We start from the raw sequence: 18943 nt of genomic DNA, 5'->3' as shown, positions 1-18943 counted from the left end.
AGTGAAGATGTGAATCGTTTGGATTTATTGCAGAAGAGAAATAACGAAGAATTGACTGAAAACTTAAAATCATATAAAAGGACATGCTGAATTTAGAATATAAAAGGAAAAACACTCTAAACTGTATATGGATGAATGAAATTTGTTAAATTCATCTGCTCAGAAGTAATAACTGAAATGCAAGTGAACAATTCTGAACTCCATGTTTTGAACAGATGATGATGAAAACAGTGTCACACATAAACAATGTCAAACAGCTAGTATAGGTGAAACATCCATTTTCAGTGAATTGTTTGAAACTGATTAAAATTGATAAATCAGGTACAGTCATAGACATCCATTTGTCACAAACAGCTTTAAGGCCCAATTACCCATTTTGATTAACAAAGCAAAATGCACTGTCTCAAAAATATATAATTAGGAAGTTGTTTTTATTTTCATTGAATACACGAACAGTTGTCAAAAAGAAAAGTGAAGATAATGAACAGTGATCAGTCTCATAAATCTTCTAACTAAGGAATACAAATTTGAGAGTAGGGCAACACAGACCCCTGGACACCAGAGGTGGGATCAGACAAACACAGACCCCTAGACACACCAGAGGTGGGATCAGACAAACACGGACCCCTAGACACACCAGAGGTGGGATCAGACAAACACAGACCCCTGGACACACCAGAGGTGGGATCAGGTGCCTAGGAGTAAGCATCTCCTGTTGATTGGTCACGCCCTCCATGAGCCTTATGTATCTTGATCAGGAAAATGGAGTAATCCATAGCTAAATCATTTTGTAAAAAACAGTCTACCAGTATGAAACATGCCGAACAGTATTCAATCTAATGACATGTTGTATTTGCAAATTAGATCATTATAATGACCTTATAATTTGCAAAATGCTGACTTTAAATGAGACTATTGAAACCTTTGTAACTTAAATGCATGTTTTGCCCTTCTTTCAATTTTGTATAGGATATATGAGATTGATCTGCACTGTTTGTTATTTTCACTTTTTGTTTTTGACAACATGCTGTATATTCCATGAAAATAAAAATAACTTCCCAAAATATTTTTGGGACTGCATTTTGCTCTGTTGGTCAAAATGGGAAATTAGGTCAGTATTTTATTTTTGAATTACATTGGAAATGTTCATAGAAAAGATTTAGAAGAAAAACAATTCCTCACTAACCTACCCGTGTGTCAATCCTACCCATCCATAAGCAAAGGGAAAACACAAACAAATTTTATTTAGGTCAAAATTACCAACAATTTGTCACTGTTTTAGATGACTTTGACATTATAGTTTAGTTGATAAACCACAAATTGTCACAAGCACATTATTCATAATTCAACCCTATACAGTATTGTGACTTTAGTGAATGACTTTAAGAAATCTATAATCTAGTCTATTTTCATTTCATCATTCTGATCTAGGGGTAGGTAGGTAAAAATTGTGTACTATTTTTTTTTTGGTGCCAATCATTGAGCATATCTCCTAAATAATGTCAAGTCTCGCCAGAACTACTGCCGACTGACCTTTCACTGATGGCATGCATATCCTTATAGCATTTCAATAACTATATTCCCCTTTAATTCTTGATGTTCTGATTTGGAATTTGTTTATGAGCCAGATGCATGGCCTTGAAACACTATTTTATTAATATAATCTTCATGTTTCAGAGTCATCAGATAATTAACTATATATACATGTATTTTAATTTAGGTCTAGAAATGTTACAATGATTGTCTAAACATGACAGCACTGATACAGTCTGTGTAAGAAGTGATTTGTACGTTACTGTTTTAAGTTTCCATCAATTAGAATATGAGAGATGAATTTTCATTGGGTTTTTTTATGTGGAATTTTACGTAACACTGATAATGAGGCTTTGAAGTCTGCCGCTGGGATTAGAGGTGTTGTGGTGGCATAAACTCGACTGGATCAATGCATACTCGGCTGATGCCCGAAGAAGGCACAGGAAAATAGATAAAACTTTACTGTGACACGTTGCAAATAAAAATGACAAAACTTTCTATAGAGCTTTTTATAGGATATGTTTTGTGTAGTTGTGGTCTAAAGAAAACATGCATATTAATTTATGGCAAATGGATGAGACCTTAACGGATTTAGAGCAGTCCTGTTTGAGATGACACTTGGCTGTAATAGATGTGAATATGTAAAGTTGCCCGAATTTTGTCTCTTTTTAAAACAGTAGATATGTTGCCATGACATACGGATGCTCATCTGTGAATGGAAAGAAGTGAACTTGGAATGGCTTGATATCTAACTATATTTCATCTTGACAAAGACAAGATCTACGTGCACCGTGGAAGTGCAACAAGATTTATTCAATATACGGAGGATGCAGTCAATGACAAAGAATTACAAAGGTTAACGTATACAAGAAATATCTTGAATTCTAATGCTGTACAATGAAGAGGATGACAGTTCTTTTGTGGAGAAAACGAGTGAAATACTTAATGTTTCTTGTGCTTTTTTTTTCAACTTTTATATACATTTTTAATGTTTCATTTATAGTTCTGGGATGTTCTGGTTCAAATGAAAATAAAAATTTGCGTGGCATTCATGGGAATATGGATGAAGAGCAATCTTGTCCAGAACAGAACAATTTTGTGTTTATTAAGTGCATGAAATGTGCGACTGAAACCATGGGAACGATAGTTAGAAGGTTTGGTCTCGTGCGGAATTTAAATTTTGTTGTTCCAGTAAAGAACAATATTTATCTAGGATGGCCTTTTCTAATTGAGGATCTTGATTATAGACCCTCTAAAAGGCCTTTTAACATTTTAATGGAGCATGCAATTTATAATCATACTAGAATGGCAAAAATGATGGCGAATAACACTCGGTACATTACCATCATACGAGATCCGTGGCACCGATTGACTTCCTCATTTTCATATTTTAGTCTCGGTTACGTTGTAGAACCCCCAGTCAATTTCAGTGAATATGTTCAGAACATCCGGAAATATGATGATATTTATAAAGGACCGGATAAGCGAGCCTGGAGATTCTGCTTTCCTAATGGATTTTCCGTCGTCCAAAATTTAATGGCGCATTGTTTAGGTATGCCCCTGGGATTTCCAGCTGGTCGGAGGGATATTTCCTTGAATGACACTGCAATTATGCAATATATCCATGAATTAGACAGTCAATTCTTTCTTGTCATGAATGTTGACTATTTCATGGAATCATTAATTTTGCTAAAACGCATGATGTGTTGGACATTTAAGGATATTTTACACCATAACAGCAATGTGGGAAAACACAAACTTCATGAAATTGTACCAACTGAACATGAATTTCAAATTTATTACAATTTTAGTAGAATAGATTTTATTCTCTATGAACATTTCAACAAATCTTTTTGGATGAAAATTCAGAGACATGGACCGGATTTCTTTGATGAAGTTAACCATTTTAAAGTTGTGCAACTTTTAATGGAGAGATTTTGTTTTGTTGAGAACAATGCTAACTCTAAAGGACAGTCTATAATTATCCCAAAATCCAAATATAACGAGGAATTTACCATTACGAGTGAAGACTGTGGTTATATGACGAGATACCTCTTACAGGATATACGGGATCAGTATAATAAAGAGGAACTAGGGGGAGACAAATCTATGCTCTGGTATGCCAAGGAACCAGACAAAGGGGAAATACCAAAGAGAGGCTGCTCATTTCCTCTGCCGTAGTTTCCATGAAGAAAACACTATTGTTATGTTATTTGTCATGGGTCACAACTTTTTTTTCATTGCTTTCTGTTGAATATTTTATAGAATAAATGTTGGGAATTTGAGTAAAGTTGTTGTGAATATGTTCCTCTTAAAAGTGGATCAGCTATTGAATCTCCGTCACAGTTATAACTCTTGTCTCCAGGGATTGTTGGAGAATTCGATTGCTCTGTGAAGGCTGTCATCACCCTAGAATCCAATACTATCATAAAACCGTGTGCTGCATTTTATGTCCTTAGAGGCCCAACACTGGTACATCACTGTATCCATTTTAACTACTACTGTCTATATAATACTGTGGTTAATGACAGTCCATGTCACTGGTACATCACTATTTCCATTATAACTACTACTGTCTATATAACACACTGGCTTCCCAGTAATTATTACAACTCCCTGATATCCCCATACACAATAATGAATCAAAATTTATTAATTCATTCAGTCTTTGGTTTTTCATTTAATAATTCTGTAAGGCAGTTTAATATCACTGGACATCACTTACCTGTCAGTGTTACATTCATGTGTATAAATCATACGACATTTCCTTTTATTGACTCACTGCAGTTCTGTAGGTTGTCATATGGAAGGTACCGGTATGTCTGTGAATTCCTGTGACTGAATTTTTACATATATTGTATTATCCAAGAGAACTTCTACTTTGATTTTAATGTTTAAGGAGGAATATAACACATCAGAAAAATCTAATATCGATGGATATGTACAATGATATTTTCAATTTGAAAACCTCCAAATTTAGTTGATTTCATTGAAGAAAAAAGCAGTTTTAGTAGAAGACACTCTGGAAAGAAAACTAAACTGCTGCTTGACTCGAACACAAGAACTACAGATCAGCAGTCGACACGTTAACCTACTGCGTTATATATAGCGCAGCTAGGTGATTAGATTTAAGGAGGTACTCTACATTGTTCGAGTCCAGCGGGGGTTTCAAATTTTTTTCTGATTACTTTCTTCTAAAATTGCATTTTTTGACTAAATAAATTAAATTTGAAAGTTTTCAGTTTCAAAATATTGTTGTACATATCCTCTATTTTTATACCCCCCGCAACAAGTTGTGGGGGGGGTATACTGGAATCGGGTTGTCCGTCTGTCTGTCCGTCCGTCTGTAGACGCAATGGTTTCCGGGCTCTAAAGCATTATCCTTTCCACCTACCTTCACTATATCATATATATGGACTACCCATGGGATGAAGATGTTCCCTATCGATTTTGGGGTCAAAAGGTCAAAGGTCAAGCACACTGGACATCGAAGTAGCAATATGGTTTCCGGGCTCTAAAGCGTTATCCTTTCCACCTACAGTCACCATATCATACATATGGACTACCCATGGGATGAAGATGTTCCCTATCGATTTTGGGGTCAAAAGGTCAAAGGTCACGTGCACTGGACATCGAAGTAGCAATATGGTTCGGTTTGTCATGCCATTTGTTTTTTACACTCAGAAAAGAGGTAGTTTATACCTATTACCAACACCCTTTGGGAGATTGGGGTAAGCGGGGGGTATTCTTAGTGAGCATTGCTCACAGTACCTCTTGTTCATCTATATCAAATCTCTCTGGTGTCGCATAGTACCTCCTTAAAAGGAATATATATGTATTGATGATATTTATATTTTCATTCAAGTTTCAAATTGAAGTCACCCATTATGACGATATACTAGTATTCCTCTTTAACGTTCATGAGTACAATTCTAAAATTTAATGCTGATCTCTTTATTGACTGGTCACAGTAGCACTGTGGTTAGAGCGTTCGCTGTGACCAGAAGGTCATGAGTTTGAGCCTCAATTGAGCCATGACCGTGTCAAACCTAAGACATAAAAATAGGTAGTGAATGCTCCTAAAGCCAAACGCTGGACATTTAGAAGTGAGAGTCGTGAGTATTCAGAAAAACCGAGGTCCTGTGTCATGATGGGCGCTAAGTTGGCATGTCAAAGAACTCTCACTACTACGACTCTCAACACCAAGCGTAGGACTAAAGTGATGTCTCAGTATAAGTGAACAACAAACAAACAAAACAAAAGCTTTATTAACCAAATATTTAATCCTCACGGAGAACTCCTTTCTAATTAGTATTTGGGCCATCTTGGTTATATACTGTAAATGTATTATATTTGACGTGTATGATATTTGGCGGAAATCGTTTTTTCAACAAGTTAGCGTAGATTTGATTTAGCGCATTCCTGAATTACTTTAAACATCTAGATTTACGGATGGCATTTAGCGATGTACTTGATTTAGCGGAAGCTGCGTTCCGCCAAAGGCGCTAAATAGAATACACAGCCAAATGTAATACATTTACAGTATTTGTTGTTCATGTGTATAGCTTTAAATAAAACACAAATATTAGCACATGATTTGAGAAGTTAGAATGTATTGTTGCCATTTTCATAATGTTACATCATAGCTTTGGTTTGAAATTATGCAACTCCTGTAATGCTTGCTGTATGCATTTAACATGGTACAGTGCATTACAAAAAAAAAAAATTTAATGCTCAAGTGCAAATGAGAACAATTTCCATATTGTGTTTATCGACAAGGACAGATTATTATTTCACTTAATTGGTGTTGTATTTTAGGTACCAGGTAACCTGTGCATTAGGTGCTAGGTCTTCATGTTGCCACCATGATCAATCTCTCAGATGGAATATCAACTCCACAACAGCTTAAATCATTTGCTCTTTATTTAAGCACATTGAGGTTGATAAAAAGAAGAAATATTGATTTCATAAAGAAGAAAAGCATTTAAAAAGCTATGTCCGATCAATACAATTAAATTTCCTTCGTCTAATCCATGCTGTTAACTTAAGTGTAGTGGACAGCTGTTTAAGCACTGGATCTTAGACATGAAATTGGCACCCTCTGTCCAGGATTTGTATTTCTAGGGTTCATTGGTCATAATAAAGTTTGGGAATTTAATAATCCTTCAACCATTAAAAGTTGCCCCTCTCAAGACTACTGTGATATGAAAACTGAGTCGGGACAAAGAATAACATTGACAACTGGGGTATGTGATAATCGAACACCCGAAATCATCAGCCACAAAGATTTAAATGTTTTGAGTTTTACCTGATATGACAGACAATAGATAAGCAAATTTGCTTATAGATGTGTTTTCTTTGGAATTAGTTCTGTGTTTCTGTGATTTTTTTTTTTTATATTTGGAGGTCTGTTTTGCCACTCTGCAATATACTTTTGTGGGAAGCGGTAGAAACTACCATTAACTGGTACCTACAGTACTGTTCGACTGTGAATTATGTGTATTGAATAGTTGTGTACCATCGAACTGTAAATGCAGTGACAATAATCCCGAATACCATTGGATGTCAGAAACACAACTCTTGGAGGTGTTTAAAGTTCTAAGTTCGGGTTGATGGGAGCGTGATGTATTTAAAGTATTGCCCTATCGCCAGCATATATTAGCATGATGAATGCCTTTTAAGTTGTTGAAATTCATATCTTCAAGTTTGAAATTTTGGTGAGGGGTTTTAAAGATATTAAAGTGACAAGAAGAAAGGCTCTGTTTTCTGTTGATAAACACGAGTTGATTACTACTTGTGGAAGTCTTCTGAAACCATTATGTAGTTAACTGTCCAGAACCGATATTGTGTGTATAATTTGACTCTATTCAGTTTGAAATATTTAAGAATTTCTGTCAAGTTTTATTCCGGTTCAAGACGAAACAAAATGGATGTTTGTGTTTAGTGTGATTTTAGTGTGATACGTTGGATCATGATTAAACAGAACTTTCACATTGGACAGCTAAATCTGGCTGCACTGTCTGATGTAAGTATATCAAGTAAATATCACCGAGGTGTGGCTCGTCTGATTTCAATAGACATTTTGAAGTATTTTCATTTCAGAAATGTAGATTGAAATAATCAAACAGACCCTAAGATTGAACATATGTTCAAAGTCTGTATGCACTTTAATTGATCAAACAGACCACGGTATCATATTGCCTGCTGACAAAACCTGAATAGGTTACCTATTCTGATCAATATATAAAGTTATTGTGAGACACATGGACACAATTGACATGGTGATATGCTAACTTGGAAGTATTGTACAAAACCGTGAAAATGATTTATAGAAATTAGATCTGTTGTATTTTAGGATGACGAGGAATCCGGAGAGAAGGGATCACAGAGGGGAGAGGAAGAAAGGGAGGATGAATCAGATGGAGAGATGGAAAAAGAGATGTTTGAAGCTGAAGGTAAAGACTAGGTGAAGGTGATGTTGGTTTGTAGAGGAGAGATTTATAGATGTGAGGAAGGGATGCAGGAGACAGATGGCAAGATACAAAGATAAAATAAAATTGAATGAGTGACAGGTGAGATATTCTATAGGCAGTGAGTTATGGAAGGAGATTTTAGTCGCTGCAGGTTAGACAGAAAATTTTATGAATGATGCAAATGTTCAGATGCAAAGATCAAATTTATTAAAGAAAATAATGAAGTAATGTAAAATCTGTGTTGTAGATATGGAAATTGTAAGCTCAGTATTGTTGATTCATACATGTAGCAATTGATGTTGATTTTGCAATAAGCAGAAGTGGAGTGCAGTCCACAGTACCCTGCTCTTCTAGGATCTGTGCTTGTAGTACTAAATACAAGTCTGAGTGGAACGAATTCAATATCGGTATACAACACACGTCATACAGTTGACTTGAGATAGCTCGAACTTCGATCTCTCAAAGTTCTCGATCTCAAGAAGTGAAATCATGGTCCCGATTTTTCTCTCTATATAACTAAGGAAATTTACTATCGATCTCTTGAACGTTCGATCTCTCGAAGTAAAGTTGGGTCCTGTAAAACATATTTCATTGTTTTTCACTCTAGATCTCTCGAAGTGTTGGAAGCATATACACACTGTTACCCAAGCATATAATTATTTCCGCTTGGACCTCTATTTGGATTTTGTTGAATGCCGGAGGCTAGCGTGGTCACAGTAATTAGGGGTGATACAATGCTCCTGCTTTTTTTGTGGAAGTGGACACTTGATTATATAATTGGTTCATTGGTCAGTTTTCACCTTACACTGGGGTCTTGTGATGATTAAAATTTGTATAGAATCCGACTACGTATAAAATCTATAATTTAATTTTTACTTGACATCGAGAGACATTAATTTAGAGACAATAATTTGGAGATCTACAGACTGTTAAATTTCTTGAGTTTGTTCTTTGTGTAAAGTTACTCTAAAACATTGTTTTACTCATTTGTTAGAATTTCTGCTTTGTGTAAAGCGACATAAAATTGTGCTCTGTTTAGTTAGCGACAGGAAAGCTTTATCGGAAATTAGTTTTGTACGCCTATCTTAGCATGATAAAAGAACAAATAAATACATCAACTTTGAAATCTTTTTATTAAAGCAAAATAAGGTTCTTTATTTTGAAATCAAATTAACTTCCTGACAAATATGAAGGAAAAATGTCAAAACGATCCCATGATCTTTCCAGTAACTGTAAAATCTGAACCATATGGTCTGACCTTCAATTTCCGAATTTCGATCTCTCAAAGTTTTATCAAGGTCCCTTAATTAAACTTTGAGTTATTGAGAGTCACCTGTATTTCAGAATTCATATATAAACAATTTCTTTAAAAGTACATGGATTCTATAGTTTATGCAAATATAATTTACATCAACTTTGAAGCAAGAAGATATTTAAATTGATAATTATTCTTATTTTGAAAACATCTGCTTTATCTATACCCATTTATACCCCTGTCTCATCAAGCCCAAAGAAGTAGGTACAGTTTCTACAGTCATCTGGCCCAAAATATTGATGATTTGACTTGGAGCTCAAATCCTGGCATTCAATTAAGGAGTAGTTTAGCAAACCCAAAATTCACTCAGTTTGATCAGCAAAATGACTTGTGTCATATGACGAGAGCTTGAAGTTGGCATAAAATTGCAAAAATGCCATTTTCAATGAAAATATCCACAAATTCAGGTGGTTTTCCTTTTAGAAAACATACAGCGCATGCGTCGAGCAAATTCATATTGAAGCATGTTTTTCATCTCAAAATAATACACAATATATATCATTTTCATTTTGCTCGACAAATGCGCATATCTTTTCCTGAGCAATAATTTGTATGACATTTGACAGTTTTCGGGCTTATTTTGAGAAAAAGGCGGGAAATGTCTTATTCATGATGTCATAATGCTATCCATTTAAAACTATCATTCTGATTTTGTTGACATAGTATACCTGGCATTTATTTTACTTTCTTAAAACGCTGATTAAGGTTAATTCCAGACACATTTTATAGAGAGAAATTTTTTGGGCCTTTTTATGTATACAACCGTACCTTGTTCTTTAGGAAGTGATTAATTTACATTGACATCACAAAACTGCACCAACAAGAATAGGGATTTTCAAAATCTTAAGTGCATTTAGAGGCCAGGAATTTTTTTCAAAAACTTTAAAAATAAACAAAATGTATGCACCTTTCAAGTTTTATGAATGTGTTTTGAATGTACAAAATGACTTATGTCACAATATATAAAGCTATGAATGAAGAACTTTTTAAATTAAAAGTAATTTGAATTTTGAATAGCATTATTAAATTAGTGTGCAGGGATGTAAAAGTCACTAAAATGTAAACAAGAAATTTTTATATTCAAATGGCATCCCTCATTGGACAACACAGCACCATTTGTTTAGCATCTACACAGCAAACAATTCAATAACTGTCATATGAAAGACAGCATGCTGTTGTGTGGCCTTATGTCAACTAATTCACTTTGGCATTTTGGAAGCCACCCATAAATAGTTACACAGATACCTGTAACTGCAACTTAGTTCTCATTTCAAGGATACTTAATACAAAAAAAAAAATATATTGATATAAATATGTTTTGTTTTTGTTGTTGCTTAGTTTGGTTGTAATAAATACAAATATGATATTCCTAAAATATAAATAAGGGACTTGTCAATTTTTTATAATGTTCAAAAGTTTAAATATTTTACGTCTCCTTGTACAACTCTACATAAATTTCCCCCGCTGTTTTGGACTTAATTGAGAAATCATGGAATAAAATTACATTACATATCTTACATTGTATTCATTTTACTTATAAAAACATATAAATTTGGTTTTCAATTTCATCATTTTAATTTTTTTTTTTCATAATTATTAATGACACTTGCTACAAACAATGTAGCAAGTGTCATTAATAATTATGAAAAAAATTTTTTTTAGAAAGTAAATAAATTTTGCTTTTATATTTTGCAAATATTTGAATGAAATGGAAATTTTTATGATCCACAAAATTTGACTGCATGATTTTTAACTGTTTAAGCCTGTCAAAGTTTAAAAGTCACATCATAAAGTTAGTTAACATTAATTGTAAAATCAGTAATTAATTACTGCATTAATTGTAAAATCGGTAATTAATTACTGCATCAATTGTAAAATTGGTAATTAATTACTGCATTAATTGTAAAATTGGTAATTAATTACTGCATTAATTGTAAAATCGGTAATTAATTACTGCATTAATTGTAAAATCGGTAATTAATTACTGCATTAATTGTAAAATTGGTAATTAATTACGGCATTTATTGTAAAATTGGTAATTAATTACTGCATTAATTGTAAAATCGGTAATTGATTACTGCATTAATTGTAAAAATCGGTAATTGATTACTACATTAATTGTAAAATCGGTAATTAATTACTGCATTAATTGTAAAATCGGTAATTACTGCATTTAAGGCCATAGGATCAGCACTCATGCAGAATGTAATTTATTTTAGAATCATGATTTATTTAGTGACAAAGAGATATTTTCCTGTTCATCAGTACTTTTTGATTAGATTTCATCACCTCAAAATTTAACTAGAATCTGCATTGGCAACTTGCCATTATATTGTGATATGATAGATCTAGTGTTAATGACAGGTAATCGGTCCCCTCCATTAGGGTAAATTAAAGCTATTTACCTGAGCTGGAACCAGAGAATTATCCAAGTTTGTATATTATTTACATCTCTTAAATCTTGAAGTATTGATTGTGATGCCATTGTGAAATGTCATGGACACAACACTGTATGTAATTTGATGAAATTCCAAATGAAATAAAAAGCAAAATATGCTAGCTGCTTATAATCAGTTTCATTCAGCTAGATTTTGTCCTCATTTTCTCCTTAAACCTTATAATGCGAAGATCGATCAGTAAAATGTAGTTGATTAATTGTCCATCAGGTAGTTTAATTGAATAGGATTAGTTTAATCTGAGTTATAACCCTGAAATACTTGTACCGGTGAATTATGATGTCATCAATGACTTTTAAATGTACTTGACCTGCATGTAAGTGTCTGTTATAGGAATGTTCCAGTTACTAATTGCATAATCATCGAAATACACTTTTGAACCACAAAGAATAACTTTGGACTTCGTTAATACCAAGTCATTTACACTACCCACCATAAAAAAGTATACACTCACCAAAACAAGTTACTTACGCATAGAAAAAATGGGTTACTTCATAGATACAGATATTTCGGTAAAAAATACATACATGTAACCCGTACAAATAAATGGATGACATTAGGCTTTAAACTTTATATTTCCTTATTTTTTTTATTAAAATACTTGATTTTCTGAATTCTTTAATCCTCTAAAATGAGATATTATGCAAACCTTAGAATTTCACATATATTGAAGTTGTACCCTTAACTGATTATTTTACTGAGATAAATTGAAAGTTATACACAGTGAATTCAGCTCTTTTTCATTATATTGAATATAGTTCATGTCAAAATGTGTAAAAAGCTTATGTGTATACTTATTTATGGTGGGTAGTGTAGTATTGAGAAAAAATTCTTTTTTCGAGGTGTGAACCACGTACAAACATAAATATATTTTGTATTCCTTTTTGCGTGATTTCAAATTAAAACATTTTTTACGATGCACTACATACAATATCAATGAAAGGGACTATATGATTTTGTGGAGGAAGTTTTTTTAAAAAGAGGAATATGATAGAAATTTTGATACGATTTCCCTGTTTATTGTCTGCCGGGGATCTTTTTAATTTACGATTTGTTTTTCATCAGAGACGAAATATAAACGTCCAGGATTGATACCAGGAAGTTTAGGTATTGAGTATAAACTGATTAGTAAAAACTTTCCATATTTTGAAGAAGGGTTTAGTAATACTTGGTAAATATTTTTGAAAAAATTTCGTTAATTCGTAATCCTTCAGCCAAAAACTGCGTTTGCATTTTTCTGTTACAATGACTGGATCATAGATACCCATATTTTCTGTTTAGATTTTAGGATATAAAGATGTTAATTTCATGAGTTTTAGGATATTTAAGTTAAAAAACTTTATAGTAAGTACATTTATATGCATGTTGTTTAAAATTTAATCATTTTCATGATGTTTTATAAAGGTCAAATTTCAATGTCATGCATCTTCATGTAGGTTTTCTTAATAAGTATACATACCCCCTTCCCCCACTTCTGTTCCCAAGATTGGGTAGTCATATCGATGGATAATGAAAACATTTTTAAAGGCTTTTTATGCTCAGGAACAATATTCATCCATAATGGGTAATTGTGATGATGGAGAGCTCTTAAGTTACCATCCTTAAGGAATTGGGATGTGGACCTGCACGTCATTAGGAGCATCATATTTTTCACACATGATGTTTATTGTAGGACAAATGAATTTAAACATGTCAGAACTGGAGCAAGCACAAGAAATGAGTGGTCATGAGGAGTATCTACGCAACATCTGGAGGACCCTGAACGTGGGGGTCAGTGGCTACATTACAGCCCAAGAGCTCGGCCAAGTCTGTGACCATATTGGCATGGAAATGAACAAAAATGTGAGCAATATTCAATGCCTTTAATTGGAAAGTCCTATTTTCTATAAATTTTTAACCATTGTATAGCCCTTGTTAATTTTGATCATGCTTAGGACATTTAAAAAAATTATTAAAATGAAAATTCTAAGTGGAAAATTTGTATCAGTAATGTTTGAGAATGAAGTTGTGAATTTTATATCATATACCACTGCAAAACATAATTAACATAACATAGCATAATTATGTTTTTTGATTATAATTACATGATAACTACAGGAATTGCAGCAGTTGTTTGACAGATTGGACACAGACGGTGATGGCCACATCAGTTTCGAGGACTTTGTCGGAGGCGTCTTTCAACACAACAATGGCGGTGCTAGTCAGTCTCGGAGTCGTGTCGGAACACCGCGCTCTCTGACGCCAAGAACTCACTCGGCGCAGAAAAAGTTTCGCGTCTTGGCTGCAGGTGCTGAGGAACGGACAACACCATCTCTGATCAGTGGCAGTGGGTCATCAGGACTCTTTACAGTCTTAGATGATGAACACACAGGGTACTTTATAGTCTTTGGGGGGGGGGGGGGGGGTCATGCACTGAATGAAGATCTCATAAAATTTGTGGTCATTAATTTTTATTTGGTAATGATTTATGTCATTTTCATTAAATATGATGATTATATGTATTTAGTTAAGAAATATTAAAAGATACCACAACTAATAAATTAAATCAGAAGTTAATTACAAATAGCATTAGAATCTTCATTTAAATTTCAAATGTTGTGATGTAATTTGGAATATTTAAAAAAAAACAAGCCAGCAACAATGAATATGTTGGTTGATTGAGTCTTGTCATGTGCCATACCTATCAGTCAAGGGAAGGTGTTGTTATGATATAAGACAGATTAGTGCTACTTGGTTGGCATTATTAATCTTTGTTGAAGTTTTTGTGCATTTAGTTTTTTTCCTTTTGCAGATTTGCAATGCCAGATGGTATAATTGATTTATGGGAAAAGTACAATATTACAAATGGTGCTGATATTCTTCTTGTAAGTAATCACAATGTATCAAAGTAAAAAATAACGGGAAGTTTTTAATTGAAGCCATGATTCAGTGGGTTCTATGAAATGAAATTGATCAGAATTATAGGTGTAGTTCATGCTGCGTGATTATAACGAAAAAATAGGTACTGTAAAATTTGTCACCAGGTATGACATATTGATTGGAAAGATTGAAAATACATGTGTCAACATTCTTCTTTAACAAGATGATTTTGGAGAGATTGACACAGTAACAAGAAAAGAATACACTTGAATGATAAAATATGCAAAACTGTTTCTATACCGATCAGTTGAATATTGTTATGGTTCACCTGAGCTATAAACTTAAATGAGCTTACCTGGTCACCTGGTGTCTATAGTCCGTCTGTAAACTTAAATTTACATATTTTTTACATCTTTTTCTAGAAGTAGTAGGCCAATTTCAAATAAACTTGGCAGCACAGAGCATCATTGGGTAAATGGAATTCAAAATTCTGTAAATGAAGGGTCATGTCCCCTTCAAAGGTACTCAAAAAAGGGTAAAAATAGGGTGCCGGGTTCATTTGAAAATCTTGTCAAGTACCACTGGGCTAGAAAAAATGAAACTTAGTGAAACCTACCTGACATAGGATAAAATCTAAATTGTTTAAGTCATGGCCCCAGAGTATAGGATGGGACCACAATAGGGGATCAATGATTTAGATATGAATGTATAGGAAATTGATTTTTAAAATCTTCTTTTCAAAACAGCAAGGCCATGATTAGTTTAATATGCAAGCATCCTAAGGAAGTGCAGATTAAAGTTTATTCAAATCATTGAACAGGAGGGTAGGGTGGGGCCACATTATGGATGGGATTTTAAAATAAATCATTCTTTTCAAAAATGGTAGGGTCATGATTAGTCATATTGATAGGCAAGCATCCTCAGATACTGCAGACAGGCAATCATCATCAGTTACTGCAGATTCAACTTGTTCAAATCATGGTTCAACTCGAGGGGCCACAATAGGCAATAGGGGATCAAATTTTTAAATGGCAAGTTTTAAAAATTATCTTATTTTCAAGAGCAGCAGTGTCATGTAATTCTCCATGTAGTGCAGATTTAAGTTTGTTCAAATTAATGCCCAGGGGGAAGTTTTGGCCACAATACGGATTCTAAAGTTTTACATGGGACATCTGACAATATGGGGGGGGGGGGGGGTGTTTAAAAATCTTTTTGTCAAGAACAGAGGGGGGGGGGGGGGGGGGGGGGGGGGGGGGCACAATTACTACACAATCATCCTCTTTCAGTGCAGATTCACTTTTTAAAAAAAAAATCATTGTCCCAGGAGTCAAAATTTTACAGGGGAATATGTACATGTACTTGAAAAATGTTTTTAAGAGCCATTAGCCATCATTAGTTATTGATATGCAAAAGCATTCCAATGAAGTGGAGATTCACATTTGATCAAACCCTTGGGACTAGCATGGCGTTAAAACAGGGATTCAAAGTTTTGCTTGAAATTACGTTAGGAGTTAGGAGTAGCAGGGCCACATTAAATCAAATTAATATGCAAACATATTAAAAAAAAAATCTTTAGATTATGGACTCTGTGGGTGAGGATGTGGCTAAAATTGGGGGTCAAATTTTACACAATACATGGATATAGGGGGGAAAAGTCTTTACGAAATCTCTAGAAGCAAAGCCATGTTAGTAATATTAACATTGAAGCATCAATATGTTGTGTGAATGAGTTCAATAAGACCCAGTGGGGCTAGGATGGGGCAGTAATTTCAGGTGAGCATTGTGGCCCATTGGCCTCTTCTTCAACTTAATTTGGTTTATCAAAGAATTTTAAAAACAAATCCTAAATGATCACAAACCTGATGATTACAACAGTGTTGGTTAGTTCAAAACCAATCCGTTTTTAGCTCACCTGAGCTGAAAGCTCAAGTGAGCTTTTCTGATCGCCTGTTGTCCGTCTGTCTGTTAAACTTTTTAAGTTTTCAACTTCTTCTCTAGAGCTACTTGGCCAACTATAACCAAACTTGGCCAATAGCATCCTTGGGTGAAGGGCTTTCAAGTTTGTTCAAATGAAGGGCATGCCCCCTTCAAAGGGGAGATAATCACAAAAACGCAAAAATAGGTTGGGGTCATTTAAAAATCTTCTTCTCAAGAACCACTGGGCCAGAAGAGCTGAAATTTACGTGAAAGCTTTCTGACATAGTGCAGATTCTAATTTATTAAAATCATGGCCCTCAGGGATAGGATGGGGCCACAATAGGGGATTAAAGTTTTACATACAAATATATAGGAAAAATCTTTAAAAATCTTCTCAAGAACCACTATGCCAGAAAAGCTTCCTGACATAGTGCAGATTCAGGTTTGTAAAAATCATGGTCCCCAGGGGTAAGATGGGGCCAAAGTAGGGGGTCAAAATTTTACATACAAATATATAGGGGAAATCATTAAAAATCCTCTGAAAAATCACTGGGCCAGAAAAGTTTGTTTACATGAAAGCTTCCTGACATGGTGCAAATTCAAGTTTGTAAAAATCATGTCCCCCGGGGATAGGATGGGGCCAGAATAGGGGATCAAAGTTTTAAATACAAATATATAGGAAAAATCTTTAAAAATCTTCTTCTCAAGAACCACTGAGCCAGAAAAGCGGAAATTTACATGACAGCTTCCTGACATAGTGCAGATTCAAGTTTGTTAAACTCATGGCCCCTGGGGTTAAGTTGAGGCAACAATAGGGGATCAAAAGTTTACATACAAATATATAGGCCACTGAACCAGCAAATTTGAAATTAACATGAAAGTTTCCTAACATAGTGCAGATTCAAGTTTGTTAAACTCATGACCCCTGGGGCTAGGATGGGGCCACAATAGGGGATCAAAGTTTTACATAACTAATAAATAGGAAAAAAAATATTTAAAAATTTTTCTCCATAAGAACCATTGGGCCATAGAAGTTTACATTTGCACGAAAGCTTCCTGACACAGTGCAAATTCAAGTTTGTAAAAATCATGTCCCCTGGGGATAGGATGGGGCCAGAATAGGGGATCAAAGTTTTACATAACTAAAAAATAGGGAAAATCATTAAAAATCTTCTTCTGAAAAATAACTGGGCCAGAAAAGTTTATGTTTACATGTCCCCGGGAGTAGGTTGGTGCTACAATAGGGATCAAAGTATATAGGAAAAACCGTTAGATATGAGCCAAGGTGACTCAGGTGAGCGATGTGGCTCATGGACATCTTGTTTCTTTTAAATACACTATGTACATTCATAAAAGTAAAGTTTGGATACAGTACTACATTTTATAGTATTGGAAATATCATAAATTCAGCACTTCACGTCAAACTGTCCTTTGCCTATATATATGACCTTATATATTCTTCATTATAATACATTGTGCAATAAAGTTTTAAGCATTGGCCAATATTTTAAGAGTACCAGCATCCATGCAGCATCTCTCCGAGTCTGACCTATTTCATTGTTGAAAACTGACATGATTATGATAAATTAACAAATTAAATAAAGTTGATAAATAAGAATTGCCATGGTGATTTAAAATGCCCATATCGTACCACAAATGGTGTAGCAAAGAACATCGGCTTCCGTTGCTTAGCAATGGACACCATGGTGATAACGACTTGCATGAATACTGCTGTGACTTTGATACAGTATAACATGGTTATAGTGAACCTCCAGGGTCAGCAATTTGTTATAACCAAACTTCGTTATATCCAATAACATGTCTTATTTTCCTCTTTAAGGGAAATAAATATCATTTCACAATAAGCGTGAATTTGTTGTTCTTGTAAGTTATGTAGATTTGTTCTTGTAAGTTATGTAGATTTGTTGTTCTTGTAAGTTATGTAGATTTGTTGTTCTTGTAAGTTGTGTGGATTTGTTCTTGTAAGTTGTGTGAATTTGTTGTTCTTGTAAGTTGTGTGGATTTGTTGTTCTTGTAAGTTGTGTGGATTTGTTGTTTTTGTAAGTTATGTGGATTTGTTCTTGTAAGTTGTGTGGATTTGTTGTTCTTGTAAGTTGTGTGGATTTGTTGTTCTTGTAAGTTATGTAGATTTGTTGTTCTTGTAAGTTGTGTAGATTTGTTGTTCTTGTAAGTTGTGTGGATTTGTTGTTCTTGTAAGTTGTGTAGATTTGTTGTTCTTGTAAGTTATGTAGATTTGTTGTTCTTGTAAGTTATGTAGATTTGTTGTTCTTGTAAGTTATGTAGATTTGTTGTTCTTGTAAGTTGTGTGGATTTGTTGTTCTTGTAAGTTGTGTAGATTTGTTGTTCTTGTAAGTTATGTAGATTTGTTG

General features: G+C 34.0%; 3 protein-coding genes across 11 annotated transcripts in view; all 3 read left to right on the top strand.

The window, feature by feature from the left end:
* The window catches only part of LOC125648907 (galactose-3-O-sulfotransferase 2-like), a 4988-nt gene extending 1170 nt beyond the window's left edge, over positions 1-3818 (top strand). Inside the window, exon 1 of the mRNA XM_048875946.2 lies at positions 1-3818. This exon is cut by the window's left edge and continues 1170 nt beyond it. Within this exon, the coding sequence (XP_048731903.2) occupies positions 1-90 (90 nt within the window). The 3' untranslated portion in view covers positions 91-3818.
* LOC125648904 (ninein-like protein) overlaps positions 1-18943 on the top strand; it is a 93416-nt gene that overhangs the window by 31596 nt on the left and 42877 nt on the right. For 6 of the 9 annotated variants that reach the window (XM_056165064.1, XM_056165065.1, XM_056165067.1 and 3 more), the window contains 4 exons: positions 7889-7988; positions 13450-13619; positions 13875-14149; positions 14569-14641. In XM_056165064.1, coding sequence (XP_056021039.1) covers positions 7889-7988; positions 13450-13619; positions 13875-14149; positions 14569-14641 — 618 coding nt within the window. Of the gene's footprint in view, positions 1-6281; positions 7559-7888; positions 7989-13449; positions 13620-13874; positions 14150-14568; positions 14642-18943 lie in introns of those variants that run through there. The other 3 variants (XM_056165070.1, XM_056165068.1, XM_056165069.1) reach the window with 2 other exon arrangements.
* LOC130046300 (galactosylceramide sulfotransferase-like) lies at positions 2431-3818 on the top strand. Its single transcript, XM_056165072.1, has one exon. It carries the CDS (start codon positions 2431-2433, stop codon positions 3712-3714), a length of 1284 nt encoding a protein of 427 aa, XP_056021047.1. The 3' UTR covers positions 3715-3818.

This window comes from Ostrea edulis, chromosome 5, assembly GCF_947568905.1.
Source record: "Ostrea edulis chromosome 5, xbOstEdul1.1, whole genome shotgun sequence".
Classification (NCBI taxonomy): domain Eukaryota; kingdom Metazoa; phylum Mollusca; class Bivalvia; order Ostreida; family Ostreidae; genus Ostrea; species Ostrea edulis.
This window is presented reverse-complemented; position numbering and strand designations above follow the sequence as displayed.